General features: G+C 33.4%; 1 protein-coding gene across 1 annotated transcript in view; it reads left to right on the forward strand.

Annotated features, from left to right (window-relative positions):
- PSPC1 (paraspeckle component 1) overlaps positions 1-9827 on the forward strand; it is a 62172-nt gene extending 52345 nt beyond the window's left edge. The window contains exons 7-9 of the mRNA XM_057532928.1: positions 1327-1384; positions 4790-4959; positions 7119-9827. Coding sequence (XP_057388911.1) covers positions 1327-1384; positions 4790-4959; positions 7119-7304 — 414 coding nt within the window. The 3' untranslated portion in view covers positions 7305-9827. The remainder of the gene's footprint in view (positions 1-1326; positions 1385-4789; positions 4960-7118) is intronic.
- The last annotated feature ends 4801 nt before the right edge of the window (positions 9828-14628 follow it).

The raw sequence follows: 14628 nt of genomic DNA on the forward strand, positions 1-14628 counted from the left end.
AGTCAGTTTTATAAAATAGCTTTTTTGCTGGTCAGTAATAGTATCCATTAATAGTCATGTTTTATGATGAAAGAAATTTATGTTTTGGAAAGTTAAAAGTTAGCTTTGGGGAAGCTTTGGTATTTACGTTTTCTAGGCAATGAGAAATGTTTCTTCATGAAGCTATTATGTGAGTGGTTTTTTTCTCGTATCGTAGCTTCATTAAAGGTTAACTTTTGAGGCATCTGTTAGGTTAGATGGGCAGTTGATTTGCTGCTTAGTGGCATTTATCTATCATAGGCTTTTATTTCCTTTATTTCTAGCTTTATAGGTGTTTTTCACTAGTATTTTAAAACCAACCCATTTTAATAAGACTGCTTTTAAAAGTAGAAAAATGATGCTTTCTTTAGCTTTAGACATTGCTACTTTTGCCTCAATGTTTTTTATGATTGCTACATTTAACACACTTGTCTGGTATTGCACAAGATCATTAAATAATAGTGTAAATTTTAATTATGAGATTTCATTGAAGTTAATTCTATATAACTATTGTTGGTAAATGGGTTTTTAGGAAGTAGTTTCTATACTGAAACTTAAAACGTTTTGTACATTTGTATGGCCTTTTATGTCACAGGTAACCTCAAGAGCATTTTGTTTCAGAACTTTCCAACTGTGTAATAAGACTTTTATTTCGGTTTCCAAGAAAAATTCTTGTTCAAATAAAGGAAGCAATATTATGTTGAGCTTTCAATAATTGCTTGTGTGTAGTGGAGGCTTTCATGCTATATCTGTAGGTCCTAGGTGAAATAATGCCTGAGTACTTGAATAAAAATGCAAAGGTGAATTATAATATTTCAAAAATGAAAATTGTCTATAACCTTATTTTTGGTTTAGTACCCCACAGCTGTTTGTGTTGTGTGTTTGAATACATTTGAATACGAAAGTGGTAACGGTCATTTCTGTTTTAAGACTTCAGAGACCTGGGAAGGAAAAATAGTTGGTCCTGGTGGTTATTATTGTTAGATTTTTCTGCTCTTAGCATCTAGGCATGTGTGTATGATCTCTTGGAAGAATAACATTAAAAATATCCTGTAGTAGGTTTTTTGTATGACTCACTGATAATTTAGCAATATAAATTGGGTGCTCTAAGCACTTGCAGTATATTAATTAAGCCTGGGAGACTGAAGTTCCTTTTCAGTGTTCTTATTAAGTAAATGATGTCGGAAATTTAAAAAAAATTTTAATGGAACATGATGTCGCAATTTATTCTTTTCTTTTTGATTTTAGATGGGAAATGTAAAGTCCTAAGATCGATAGGTTGACTGTGACAACTATGTTTACTTACAGAGAGAACAGGAAATGAGAATGGGTGATATGGGTCCCCGTGGAGCAATAAACATGGGAGGTAGGGATTTGAAGCAAAGCCTTCTGTCACTTACTTGTCATTTTTCAGGGAACTGTACATGCTATTTGTGGTATCTACATATCAGTAACAAACAGAAATTTGGAACCAGCATTTGTAAGTGGTGAAGTTTCTTACATTTATTAAATGAGAAAAAAAATACCAGTATATTAAAAGTACATGCCTAGGAAGAACATTTTTATTTTGTTTATTCTTAGGCTAAAAGATGTATTATGTTTTAATAGATATAACAAAAAGAAACCTGTAAACAGGTTTTGGTAAATGACCTGAAACTTGTTGAGTCATCACATGGTGTAATAAAGCTATGTTGTTGCATTTTTAAAAATCAGATTTCATGCCTTGAAATTGGCTTTTATATCTTGGAATTTTGATAGTTTCTGAGTTGTAGTGTCTATAAACTTTTTGAGAGTATTTTATTTCTATTTTAAGATAATTTTTTGTGTAACTTTGAGGCTATTTTTATTCCTTCTACTGAATGTTTAACTTATTTTGCCCTAACCCACAGTATTGTGCACAGAACTGCACTGTTTGGAGACATCTATGACTTGTCAAGTAAATGAGATGTGTCTTGCATATTTAGGCTAATGTATATCTTTAGAGTTGATGTGAAGTTTTTAAGAAAGTGCCTATATTAGCATCTTTAATATTGATTGCTTGTATAACCAGGTTGTCAGGGCAGCAGTATCAAGTAAATAAGCTAAGGGAAAAATAAGTATGGGATGTTTTCATATGTCTTATTAAGTTTGAACTGTCATACATTTGAAAATCAGGTAAATAATAAAATTTTATATATTAATTTCACATTGTCCCACAGAAGCTGAGGTTAGAATCTTTATACAAAGTCAAATGTACATATTGTTGTAAAGATTACATTACCTTAACATTCCAGTGTGCGTCACATGCACTCCCACTGAGGAAATCCAGATTGTACTTGGAATGTGCATGTAGTGTGTGGAATAGACATCTTAAAGCCTCTAATATGTGGATCGAGCATTTTCCGTGACCAAGCGCTCCTCCCCCATGCCAGTTCCTTTGCCATTGCCAGTTAGATAATCTAAATCATTTAACACAATTGCTGTTTACTTCGTCACTTTTCTTATCTACCAAAAAGTAGTTATTGAGCATCTCTGATATGCAAAGGAAGCACGAGACATAACCCTTAACCAAAAGAGCTTAATTGTGAAGTTAGTACAATGGATACATGAAAAAAGTTAGTGAACCAAGAGTACATGAGAAGTTCTAAATGAGGAAGCACAGTTGAGGGTCTAGTAATGTACAGGTAGTTCAGTATTTATGTCTTTTTCAAAGTAAATTGTGGGCTGGTGTATAATATAATCCAGTTGGATTTAAGGATTTTAAGTGTGTCATTAACATCAGAACCAAACTTGAAACATTTGTGATGTTTCAGAGACCATGAAAACATTCTGACTTTCTTACTTGATTAGCAACTTTATTAGAAGAAATGGGAGAATATACTTTTAGATTCCTTATTTAGTGAGGAATTTAAGAGAATTAAAAATTTTAATGGCATTTTATTCACCAGAGAACCATGTTTACATTTGAGCACTTAATTAGCTCCCCTAACATCCATCCACTCCATTTAATTTTCTCCTCTTTACATTTTATTCAAAGTGAGACTTTATTCTCATGATAGTTACGGATCCATGGAGCTACAAGTCCTTATCATGCAGTTGAATGTCACTGTTAAGTTGGTAAATTGTCATATCCTGTCAAGTTGCATGGATTAAACATGACAAATTTTCTGGTCTGTTACCAGTGTGTACGAAGTGGAACATAGTTTATAAAACTGCTTTTCAGGGGACCAGATAATTCTAACATTCCTTAGATCTTTAAATTTAGTCTAATTACAGCCATAATTACTAAAAATAAGAGTCTACCTCAACTAATGATAGTTTTAAATATTTTTCATTTATTTTATTATACCCATACTTGTATAGTTATATTCGTATCTCATAAGTTAGGTGTGATAATTATGTTCTATTAAAAGAGAAAAAACAAACAAACCCTAATCCTTGATCTGTTCTTTTTGGGGAAAGTTGAGGTAACATTCCTCCTGGATACTGTCTCTACCCTTCCTCATTTCACTTATGGGAGATGTTGTGGAAGTCTAGTAAAAATTTTTATTTATAGCTATCTTAAGGGAATAGAAGTATTCTTGTGTAGTTAAAGTGTAGATTGACTAACAAGAACTGTTGGGCATTAAGGAACTGCTTCCTTCCCTAGGAAGTGGCTGGGGTCCTGGGGATTGGGTTCAGAAGGAGCAGGAGTCTGTTGCTGGGGGCCGGCAGGGAGTCCGATTGCTTCCTCTCAGCTCCCTGGACGCGGTCCTGTGCAGGTTGAGCTGCACTGGGTACTGTGTAGAGTTGTGAGTGTGAATGAAAACTTCCACTCCTATTATAATGTGTTGTTGAGAAATTGAGTTCTGAATGTCATGAAATTAACTAGATAATGAAATACTAGAAGAAAACTCAGAATCAGTCTTTCTCATGAATTTTTAATGATAAACAAGTATGAGTAGTTTAAAAATTTTTTAAGTTCAAAGAGGATACCCAAAAATGTTGTATTTGAGGCCATTATAAATGTATTACAGCTTAAACATTATTATTGCAGTTAACATGAAGCAGGTGGATGGATATCTTTTGATGAAAAAATTTGAAGTATCCGATTGTTCTCATTTCCAGAATTTCAGCATGTTGAAAAAATTCAAACGGCTGTGCTAATATTTTATCTGTATTTGGTTGCAGTTGCTTTTAGAAATAAGTTTTGTCATGATGAATCATTTCAATTTTTTTGTTTGTTTCTATTGCATAGTTCTATATAAAGTTAAAAAAGAGTACCTCCTATAATTTTGGGAGATGTTCAGTAATTATATAAAAGCCAAGAATTTATTTACAGTAAACTTTGTGTGTGTGTGTGTGTATGTATGAGGACATGGTTTCTCCCTTCACAATTTAATATAATTTACATGCTAGTATTTTTAGTCATGACTATAAGAAAATTAAGTGGTTTCCTAAGTGCTAATCCTTTGCCATTAATTTAAACTGGTAGAAAGTTGTCACCACTCGTAAGGGAGTATTTGGTTAAAAAGCAGACTACAGCAAATAATACTGATTTTTTTAAAGAAAACTTTCAAGCTTTTATAGTCTCAAATGTGCTAAAAATAATTGATAGTTTTCTCATTTGTTTTATGTACATTTGTTTAGCAAATATAATGCTCTATCAGAGTAGATAATTGAGTGTCCCATTCTCAAGAAAGTAAAATAATTTTGATAATAGTCTTGTTATATAGATTGCCTAAGTATTGTTAAATTTTAAATGTTTATCAACTAAGATAGGACAGCTCTAAGTATAGATTGTTTTACGTAGATGCGTTTAGCCCAGCACCTGCTGGTAACCAAGGTCCTCCTCCAATGATGGGTATGAATATGAACAACAGAGGAACTATACCTGGCCCACCAATGGGTCCTGGTCCTGCCATGGGGCCAGAAGGAGCTGCAAATATGGGAACTCCAATGATGCCAGATAATGGAGCAGTGGTAATGTATCATAAACATTATTGTGATTATATTCAATAATATATACTTCTGCCCCAAAGGTAACTTCACACTTAACATAATTTGGCATCATTTGTTTTGTCAGTAAAGATCAATATCCAATGAAGAAAAGGTAATTTTGTGAAGTTAGATGGTGATTTATGAGAGGCAATTTTTTAGTTTCCCAAGAGTTAGGATTATGACCCATGGCATGCTTTTGTACTTAAATATGTAGCAGATATATATGTTAATTCTAGTCATTTTACAGTGATTTTAATTTAATTTGTATACACCTCTTATCAGCATTCAGTGTAATGGTCAAGTATTTTGTGATTGTGTTCTTATTCCTGTGTGAACTCCTTACCTTTGGTGGGGTACAAAACCTCAATATGTGTGAAAACACAGTTTTCTGTCATTTTTCATAAAAAAATCATTTATGAGTAATTTCAGAGAATTTAACTGTAAAAAATTTAAAGTTTTAAAATATATTTTAAACTTACATTGTTGTATTCTTACTATAGACTTACAAATTATAATTAAATTTGATACTAAATTTAAAGTAGACAATTTCATTTCTTGGTTTGAGAGTGTGAAGATATCTTTGTGTGGGTTAAATATTATAAAACCATTTTTCAGTTGTAATTCATATTATATTTGAGAATCAGTGGCAAGACTGCTACTGTTTTTCATTTCCCTTAAAGTCTGTCACTATTTGAGACGTTATATTCCTATGACATTTTCTCATTTGGTTCTTTTTAATGGTTGTCCTAAGTAACATTTAGAAAAGGGAAATTAGTTGATCGTATATTTGGAAAAGACAGTTCAATTTTGGAACTGAAGGGGCGCCATTGCTGCTGAGAAAGAAAAGGTGCTGCTGTTAAACGCAGACCTGCCATCAGCTCTAAACCCCCCTGATCTCAGAGACGTGAGCAGTGAATGTGCGTCTTAGAACTGATGGATGCGGTGTTCTATTATTTTATAATTTATTTACTTTAAATACAGTCCTTTAAGAATTTGGACAAATTGGACATGCTAACAGGTTTTTTAAATGAGTGTTAACATAGGGAGATAATGAGGCAGTGCCGTAATATCGACTGTGATCGGGTCAGATGTTGCATACTAATCAGTGTACCTGTTTCCTCCATTGGAGGCTTATTTTGTAGTAAAATGTCTGAGAGCTAGTAAAAATTTGTAAATACTTTGGTTAAATTTTGTGTAGCGTATAATCATCAGCAGAGAGTTAAAAGTAAAAGTAACTGGCCTGCTTTTCCATACCTCCCGCAGAAATGGTAAAGTTTATTTAAATATCCCCGTTAGTCTTTTTCACAGTGATATTTTACTGCTGCATGTAGGGAGTTCTGTTCAACCTTTGAGATTAATATATGTGGTTATTACTGTGAAGTTTTACAAAATACATAATTCAAGTGTTAATTCTGCTATTAGTAGTACATGCTAATTGTCAGCTTTTAAAAACTAAATCTGTTTTCCCAGTGATAGTCTTTCCAGAAAAACACCTCAGAAGTTTTCATACTGAAATTATAACTGTGTTTATGCTCATGCTTTCTATGTTAAAAGCACTGCTATTGAAATTTTTATGTTTTCTTTTTCAAACAATGTGATGCTGCTCCCTAGTTTTGTCTCTCTGATTTTAAAAAAACAGTATTTTTATTACACGGTGCTGTTACACGCAGTATAAACTTTAATGAAAAAGAGAGAGGGAATTCCCTGGCTGTCCAGTGGTTAGAACTTGGCCCTTTCACTGCTGAGGGCCTGGGTTCAATCCCTGGTTGGGGAACTAAGATCCCGCAAGCCGTGCGGCGCTGCCAAAAAAAAAAAAAAAATTAAAAAAAGAGAGATCAGAACAGTATAATAATAACTAATTAGGTTTAAGATGGCATTCACTTCATGAAATCAGTTCTTTTTTCATGAAATTGGGACATAGCATTAGCAAAATGTAACTCTTCATTCAGATGCTTCTTTTATTTTTTGAACATAGTAACTAATTAAATTGCTCCTTTCTTCCTTCTATGTGTGATCCTGATTCTGCTGGACTTTCTGCTGAACTTCATGACACCACCACTTGGGATTTTGCCAATTTTTCTTGTCACTTACATTTGGCGTGTTCCAAATGGACTTCACATGTGTTATGTGGTATTATATAGCACAATGATAGATTTCCACAAGGACCACCGTCTCAGATGGGCTCACCTATGGGTAGTAGAACAGGTTCTGAGACCCCACAAGCACCGATGAGTGGTGTAGGTCCTGGTAGTGGTGGTCCTGGTGGTTTTGGTAGAGGAAGCCAAGGGGGCAACTTTGAAGGCCCTAATAAGCGTCGTAGGTATTAAACATTCTTTCATTCCTGACTACTTAGAGGAAAACAATACACTTTTACCTGTTACCTAGAAGTGGTTTTATTGTTATTGTATGTAGACGTTAAAATTTTTTTTTTGTAAAACTTGAGGTTTTTGTATTTTTCTTTATTCATAAGCTTTGTAGATTAGAATGGTAATGATGATACTCATCATTGTGAATGTTGAAATGTGTTTGTGACTTTAGCTAAATATAAGTATGCCATAGTACTGTGAATTCTATGTAGTTAATCTCAATAAAGAAATCATCTTGGATAATTTTAAAATGTTATTAGTGGTATTCTCTTATAGTTTTACTAAACTTTGCTGTAACAGTAATACTTTGGTTGCTTTAACTAATCCCAGCCATTTAAAAATGCAAATGATTTTCTGTTTTTTAGTTTGTGCAAGTTGCCCTGAAGATAGAAGCTTAGTGAAAACTGATGTCACTAAGGGGCAGACAGAGTAGTACATTGGGGAGGGCGGGTATGGGGATTACATCTGTATGCACCATTGATGATGTCCTGTGAAATCAGAGTTGCTGTCTACATTTGATGTAGATTCTGAATATTCAAATATTCTGAGGAGGAATATTAAGGATATCTTTGTCCTGTGCTGATTTTTCCAAATAAATCTTTTGAATCTTGGAAAAAAAAAACCTGTTTGAAGGCAAATCTCTTTTGCTTATAAAATAATGTCTTATTTTTAATCTTATCTGCTATTATTTATTTGGTGTCAATATCTAGATCTTACCCTTTAAATTTTCTTTAAAATCAAACAATACTGTTAGGTTGGATGTTAGGTGAGGATTTGCTGTGTGATCTAGAAGAAATTGAGCATTTCTTGAGCATGTTGGTTTCTAGAAGTGTTCAAGGTGGCCTGACTCTGCAGGGTTGTGAATATTCTTCTGTCGCTCAGGAGTCTCTCCAGCAAAACTTGTCTGACAGGCTAGGTGTGCTTGTCTTCCAGGAATACAGTTCAAGTGGTGATTTTAAAAAACAGAATTAACTTGAGTATGGCTAGTGTTATCGGAATCAGATCTCTCTACTGTCAAATATGTGTTTTGAAGATTGATTTTCAGTAGTATGGAGAAACATCTTATCACATTGGGATTTTTATTCCAAAACAGAGTCCTTGTTATATTTAAAATTCTGTATGTTAGACATGTTTAATTTAGAATTACATTTGAGGAATCATGTATTTAATGTAAATCACAAATCTGAGGCATCAGGCATTGGTCATAGCATAGTTGTTTCTCACATAACATTTCAGTGTGTTAGTATATCATGCTTTTAGCATTTTTCTGAAGAATAATGTGCTTTTTAAAAGTGAACAGTATGTAAATATTACCTCATCTTTGCATGGTTTCTGTTTTTGCTGGAAGGCATACTTCGGAAAGAAAGAAGTTTGGTTACTTATTTAAATTCTTGCGTAAAAGCAGTTGAGTGTAAAGCATGATTGAGATGCATGCTTTTGTATCAAACTTTTCTTCTGTACTATTTTATGTTCTAATTTTTAGACACAACAGTATGGATGAAATTGTTTTCTAAAATTTGCAGTATTCTTTTGTTTTTGGCAAATCTTTGAAAACATGATATGGAGATTGTAAAATAATAATCAAAGACTATTCTCATCACGTTTTCCGTGAGTGTGAGTTGGCAGGGAGTGGGATTTGTTCTGATTTGTGACATTAATTGCAGTGTGGGGAGTTTTAACATCAGTTATGATTTTTTTTTTTAAGTTATGATTTTTAAGTGATGTCTCTTGCACCTAAATATATACCTTTCCCATCATCTGTTATTTTTATTCATATAATCCTTAGGTAATGTTTAGCATTGTATTTTGCGTCAAAGCTGAATTAAGATTGGGAGAAACTTTATCCTTGATGTTAATTCCAAGCTATCTTTGGCCAAGGCTGTGAAATTCTATACGATTCATTCAAGAACATTTGAAAGCATTGCACAAAGAGATGCCCTAATCTCCTGAACTTTCTAGTGTCCGGCTCACTCTGGCTCCAAGAACAGAGCTCTACACAGCTTTGTCCCTGCATCGAGAAAGTCCTTGTTCCAGTTCTTACCAAGTTTACCCTGGGAACAGTCAGCTTCTGAGTGACAGTCAAGTGGAGCATCTGTGAATTGCTAGTTATTCAGTTTTTAGTGTTTTTGTCCAGTTAAACAACTCTGTGGCTCGCTCAGTCATTGTTTTTTCTTGTGAAAAAGTATACCAAGGAAGACATTTGAATATCATTTGCTTAAAACCAGTAAATATAAAAATAAAGAATAGTACTAGCTTTTCTAAATAAGTGTGAATTTGTCATATATGCTCCCATAATTCTTTCCATAAAAAGATAATATGAAACAATTTTAGTATTATAACATCACAATATTATGTTTCTTTTTGTGTAATGATTTGAAACACTGAATTTAAAGTCTGCAGGATTTAGGTTTCATATGCTATTATTAACATGCACAAAATAAAGGAATACCCGTTTTCCAGTTGTTTTATTTTAGCAATGTATTTTGTTAATTTCCCCATTTTTGTTTATTTTGAGAATAAATGTATTCATTTTCTTCTTGACAGATCCAGTTTTTAAAGAACTGTTGGTTCACTTGTATTTCGTAAAGCCTAATTTGTTATTCTTCATTGAGTTTTCGGATTTTTCTGCTTAAAATCAGTGCTGAGAGTTCATTGGAAGAGATTAAATATTTGTTTTTTATCCTACAATATCAATAATGGAGAAAAATATCTGTTTTACTTGGAATTGCCATTTAATAGAAATAGAGGTTATCAGCAATGACAGTAACTGAATTGGATCTTGTTTCCCAAATACTAATTGAAATCATACCATCACATTTTATTCAGAAACGTACTTGTGGAGTATTTCAGAAACTTGGTGTTATATGTAAACTCTATAGTAATTGCTAAATGTCATGATGAATGGTTAATAGTCACTTATTAATAATTTGGGGTTGGGTTTATAATTACAGCTTAGATTCTGGATGAGAGAAAACATAAATATGTGATTGAAGGGAAATGTTTTGTGAAAGAATGTGATCAAATATATGTTTAACCTTTAAAAAATTTGATATTTGGTGTCAAGTGGCACTAATGAAAGGGACACTTTACTTGGAAAAACAGAGGAGATTTCCTGGGGAGTAGTGCGATATTTAAATGTGGTGGTTTTTTTTTTTTAATAAGAGTTTTGTTACAATATCTAATAATATGTTAAAATATATTCCTGAAATTTGAGAGGGTAGCAGTGATTTTAAAGTCAGACTTATTTTCAAGAATGAGGGAGTGAACACCCACATACCTGACTCATAGATTCCACAGTTGTAAATGTTTTCCTGTCTTTACTTCCTAGTTGGTTAGATACTCCTAGACAGGGGCTCGTGGAGTTGGGGCAGGAGTGCTACTTCAAAGTAAGCAGCCAGGCCATCTCTTAAGTGGTGTAGCCCAGCGTGGGTTATTTCATCATAAATAAATCAGGATTAAATGAATTGACAGTAGTTTCATATTTTCCAAACACGTTATTTCCTTTCCAGCGCCCTTCACTATTAAATTTTTAAAAATGGGAAGCAGTGGTAACGTGAGTAAAGTACGGTTTCTCAGCTGTGTAAAATGAAGTATGTGCAGTTTCCCAGTTGGACGTGGTTAAGTAACTTATGGAATGTCACTCTGGGAAAACGGTGAAGAATTTCACTATTTTTAATGGTATCTGATCATAACTTTTAAAAATAGTTTGCTAATCTTTAAAATCAGGATTTATGCATTATATATTGTATTAGTTCTTTTTTTAATCAATAGCACTATCTTCTGAGTGTAGGAAAAATGTTTTGAAAGTTTCTTTTGTTTCCTTGATTACTGAATAACATTATTACTGGTTGAAGTTTGAACCTTACATGACTGAATATTTAAAGGTCCAGAGTGCTGTGTTCCCTTGGGAATATTATTTGACTTTTTATCTTTTTGTATAAAACCATGTTTAGGTTATAAATATCTTTAAGTATTCCTTTTGGTTGAAACTTATTATTACATTATATTTTTATTTACCTGGTGGAATTAGCAGTGTGTACTTTTTTTTAAATGATATTTTCAGTAAGAGAAGCTTTTATTTTTTTGATGAAGGATACTGCATTTCTTAGAGTAATATAGCCAGAGTTCATAATACACATTTTAAAAAATTCTTTTTCAAGTATATTGTATTATGGCTCAAATCACTTGTTATAGTTACCAACTCCTCCCTCTGTAACAGATACTCTTATTTTGTTGACTCTGTTTATTTAAAAATCTTCAGTTAGAATTACTGTTTAAATTTGTCATTCTGAATTAAAGTAATGAATTTCGAAAGAAATGGTATTCTGCTTGTAAGTAAAGTGTCAGTTCTGTTTCATAGAATATAATCACCCAAATTTCATGCAAGGCACTTCTGTCTAAAAATTAAGACTTGAATTATTAGGATTAGGTAGAATTAAGATGTGTATTTAGTTTGAATACATGATTTTTTCTTTTTAATATTCCCTTATTTTTTAAAAAGTATAAAAAATAAATAGTTTTTAGTTACTCATTGAATACAAGAGCCCTGCATTGATTGCTTCAGTTATAATGTAAGTGGATCTCGTATGTCTTAAATGGTCCATGTAAGTGTGGTGGTGGTGTTGAAGGTTTTGGAATTGATGTTTATACCTGGAATTTGTTTCCAGCTCTGAAATTGTCATTACAAAATCAAATTCATTTTTATTATGTGTTATACATCTTGGTTTAAGGTAGAAAATTTATATATACGAGGTAGTATAAAAAACTTAAATGAGTAGCCGCAGAAATCCGTAAAGTTTCATGTCCTATTTTTGTGACTGGATCTCTAAGACACTTTCTTCCTGGAGTTCTGACTTCTTTTATGCAAAATGTCAGCCAACCAGACTTCTGTGAATGAGATTTTGCATATGTTTATCTTTGCCATGTTTGGCCCAAGTTACATACATTTTTATTTTTGTATGTTTGTTTAAAAAATTTATTTTCTGCAAATTATTCATATTATGTAATACATGAAAATAGAGAAACCATCTTATTTTATTGTACATTTTGCCAGAATAATTTTAGTTAATTTCTCCTCAGGGTATATTTAAATTATTAGATAATGTAAATTCATATCAAATGTGATACAAGTGTGGCCTTGCGTTTTTATATATTAAGAAAAAGCAAACAACTTGACGTGATTCTTTCTTAATAATTTCTGATCTTTTTAGTGTTGGGGGCAGTAGTAACTTGCTCAGTGGCTGTTTATTCTATAATGTTCACTCTTTGAGTTGGTTAGAACATCTTCATGGATGTGGTTAGAATATCTTGAACAGAATAACTATGGAGCCAACAGTTTAGCAAACTGAGCGTAATAGTTGGAGTAATTGTCTACAAAATGGTACTTTCTCAGTCCTAAGGAATTTATGGGGAGCCATGTCATTCAGAAGTTCACTGTATTCATTTATTTGTTGTACTGATTTTGTATTGAGAGGTCCTAGTGCAATCTGGACCCTTTCCACGGCTGAGATACAACAGTGGGGAAAAAATCCCTGCTTTAAATTAAAATACAGGAGCCATGGATGTCCCTCTAAATTCATGGTTCTCCCACATAAGTGTGCATTAGAATCACCTGGAGGGCTCATTAAAACACAGATTTCTGGGCTGCACCTCAGAGTTTCTGATTCAGCCCATCTCAGGTGGGGCTAAATAATGGGCATTTCTAACAAGTTCCCAGGTGATACCGATACGTTGGGTCTGGGGACCTCACTTTGAGAACCTCTGCTTTTAAAGTGTTACTCTAAAGAGGCACAGTAACATTTTTGGTTGGTTGATTTTTGGTGGTGGTGGCATACATGATTGTCCTGGTACGTTGCGTATTCTGTAGGACACCTGGCCAATTGTTGAGACAAACCAAAACACTCTCAAGCTTTCCCAGCTACTGCCAACTGGCAAGAACTGCAAAAAAGTCCATTATTCTTGACCAGGCTATGTCATGGCTATTGAGTGCTGAGTCTTAGACATAATGTGTGTTTATTATATAATGCTCTTTTTGAACTGGGATTTTATTGTTGTGTTCACAAATCTAGTTAATTCAAGTGAAGAGAGAACACAGAGAAATATAAATACATTTTGAAAATTTTGTAAAGTTTTTCACTTAACTGATTTTCAACTCTCCTTACCAGTATGAGAATGAAACGGTGTAATAATTTGTTTTTGTGTTAGTGTATTTGAACATGCGTGTGCCAGATGACAGGTGAAGGTGCTAGAAAACTCCTGATCTTGGCTTACCATCCTGATAAATATGACACTATTTTGATGGATTAAAATGACGGCCTTTGTGTGAGCTCGTCTTTTGCTTTTCTAGATTGAGGATAAAGATTTGATAAGTGTATTTTCTAAGTCCATGAGTATATTTATTAAATGTAATTTGCTTTGCAGCTTCGGTTTTCGTTAACTCACTTTAGAAAGTAATGCCCACTGAGGAGTTCAGTAAGTGGGAATTGTTAAGTAATTTTAAGCTGTAAAGAGCTATAACCTGCCTTGTGAGACTTTACAAAGATTTATGCTAACGTATATATGTGATTGAAAGTCTATTCAAAATCATACAGTACGTTGAAACAATGAAATTGGTCCATAATGAGAGCACATAGTTAATATATTGACAATAGTTTCTTCAAAAAAAATTGTGACTGTGGTAGTGCAAAGAAATAATCGCCTGGTTTGCAGCCTTCTAAATATCTCGGAAGATAGTTTCTAGAACATTGTGGTGTGTGTTAGCTAAGAATATCTGTGCATAGAAAACAAGTGTGGAGACTTGTTTCTTATTGTAACCCAGCTGTCTCCTGGGCGCCTCTCTGTCCTGCTTCCCACAGACTAACCCTAACACCAGGAAATCCACTTTGACCAAGCATTTTTCTGTTTTTGTGAGACAGAAATGGGTGTGGCTCTGGGAAGGCATGTTATCTGTGATCAAGGAAGTCCTGTCGTCCACAGACCCTGCCCTCATTTTTATTAAGGATTCAGATTCCTTGCTCCTTGGCAGTCCAGGACTTAGGAGGCTCAGCTTCTACCCCAAGGTGACTCATTAACCTATTTTCCAGCAGGAATTCTCATGCAGGATAATGAGAGTAAAGCTTTGTTTCATCCATCCTCTAAAGCAAATTTATGTGGATAGATTTGTAGATGCATTTTTTTTTCTTGTTTAAATGTTGATTACTAGTTTTCTTCAACCAAAATATGATTTGAAGTCCTGTGGCAGTACTTGGACACTCCAGTGAATTAATATCTCTGCAGAAGTCGGTGC

Source organism: Balaenoptera acutorostrata, chromosome 18 (assembly GCF_949987535.1).
Source record: "Balaenoptera acutorostrata chromosome 18, mBalAcu1.1, whole genome shotgun sequence".
NCBI classification, from domain to species: Eukaryota; Metazoa; Chordata; class Mammalia; order Artiodactyla; family Balaenopteridae; genus Balaenoptera; species Balaenoptera acutorostrata.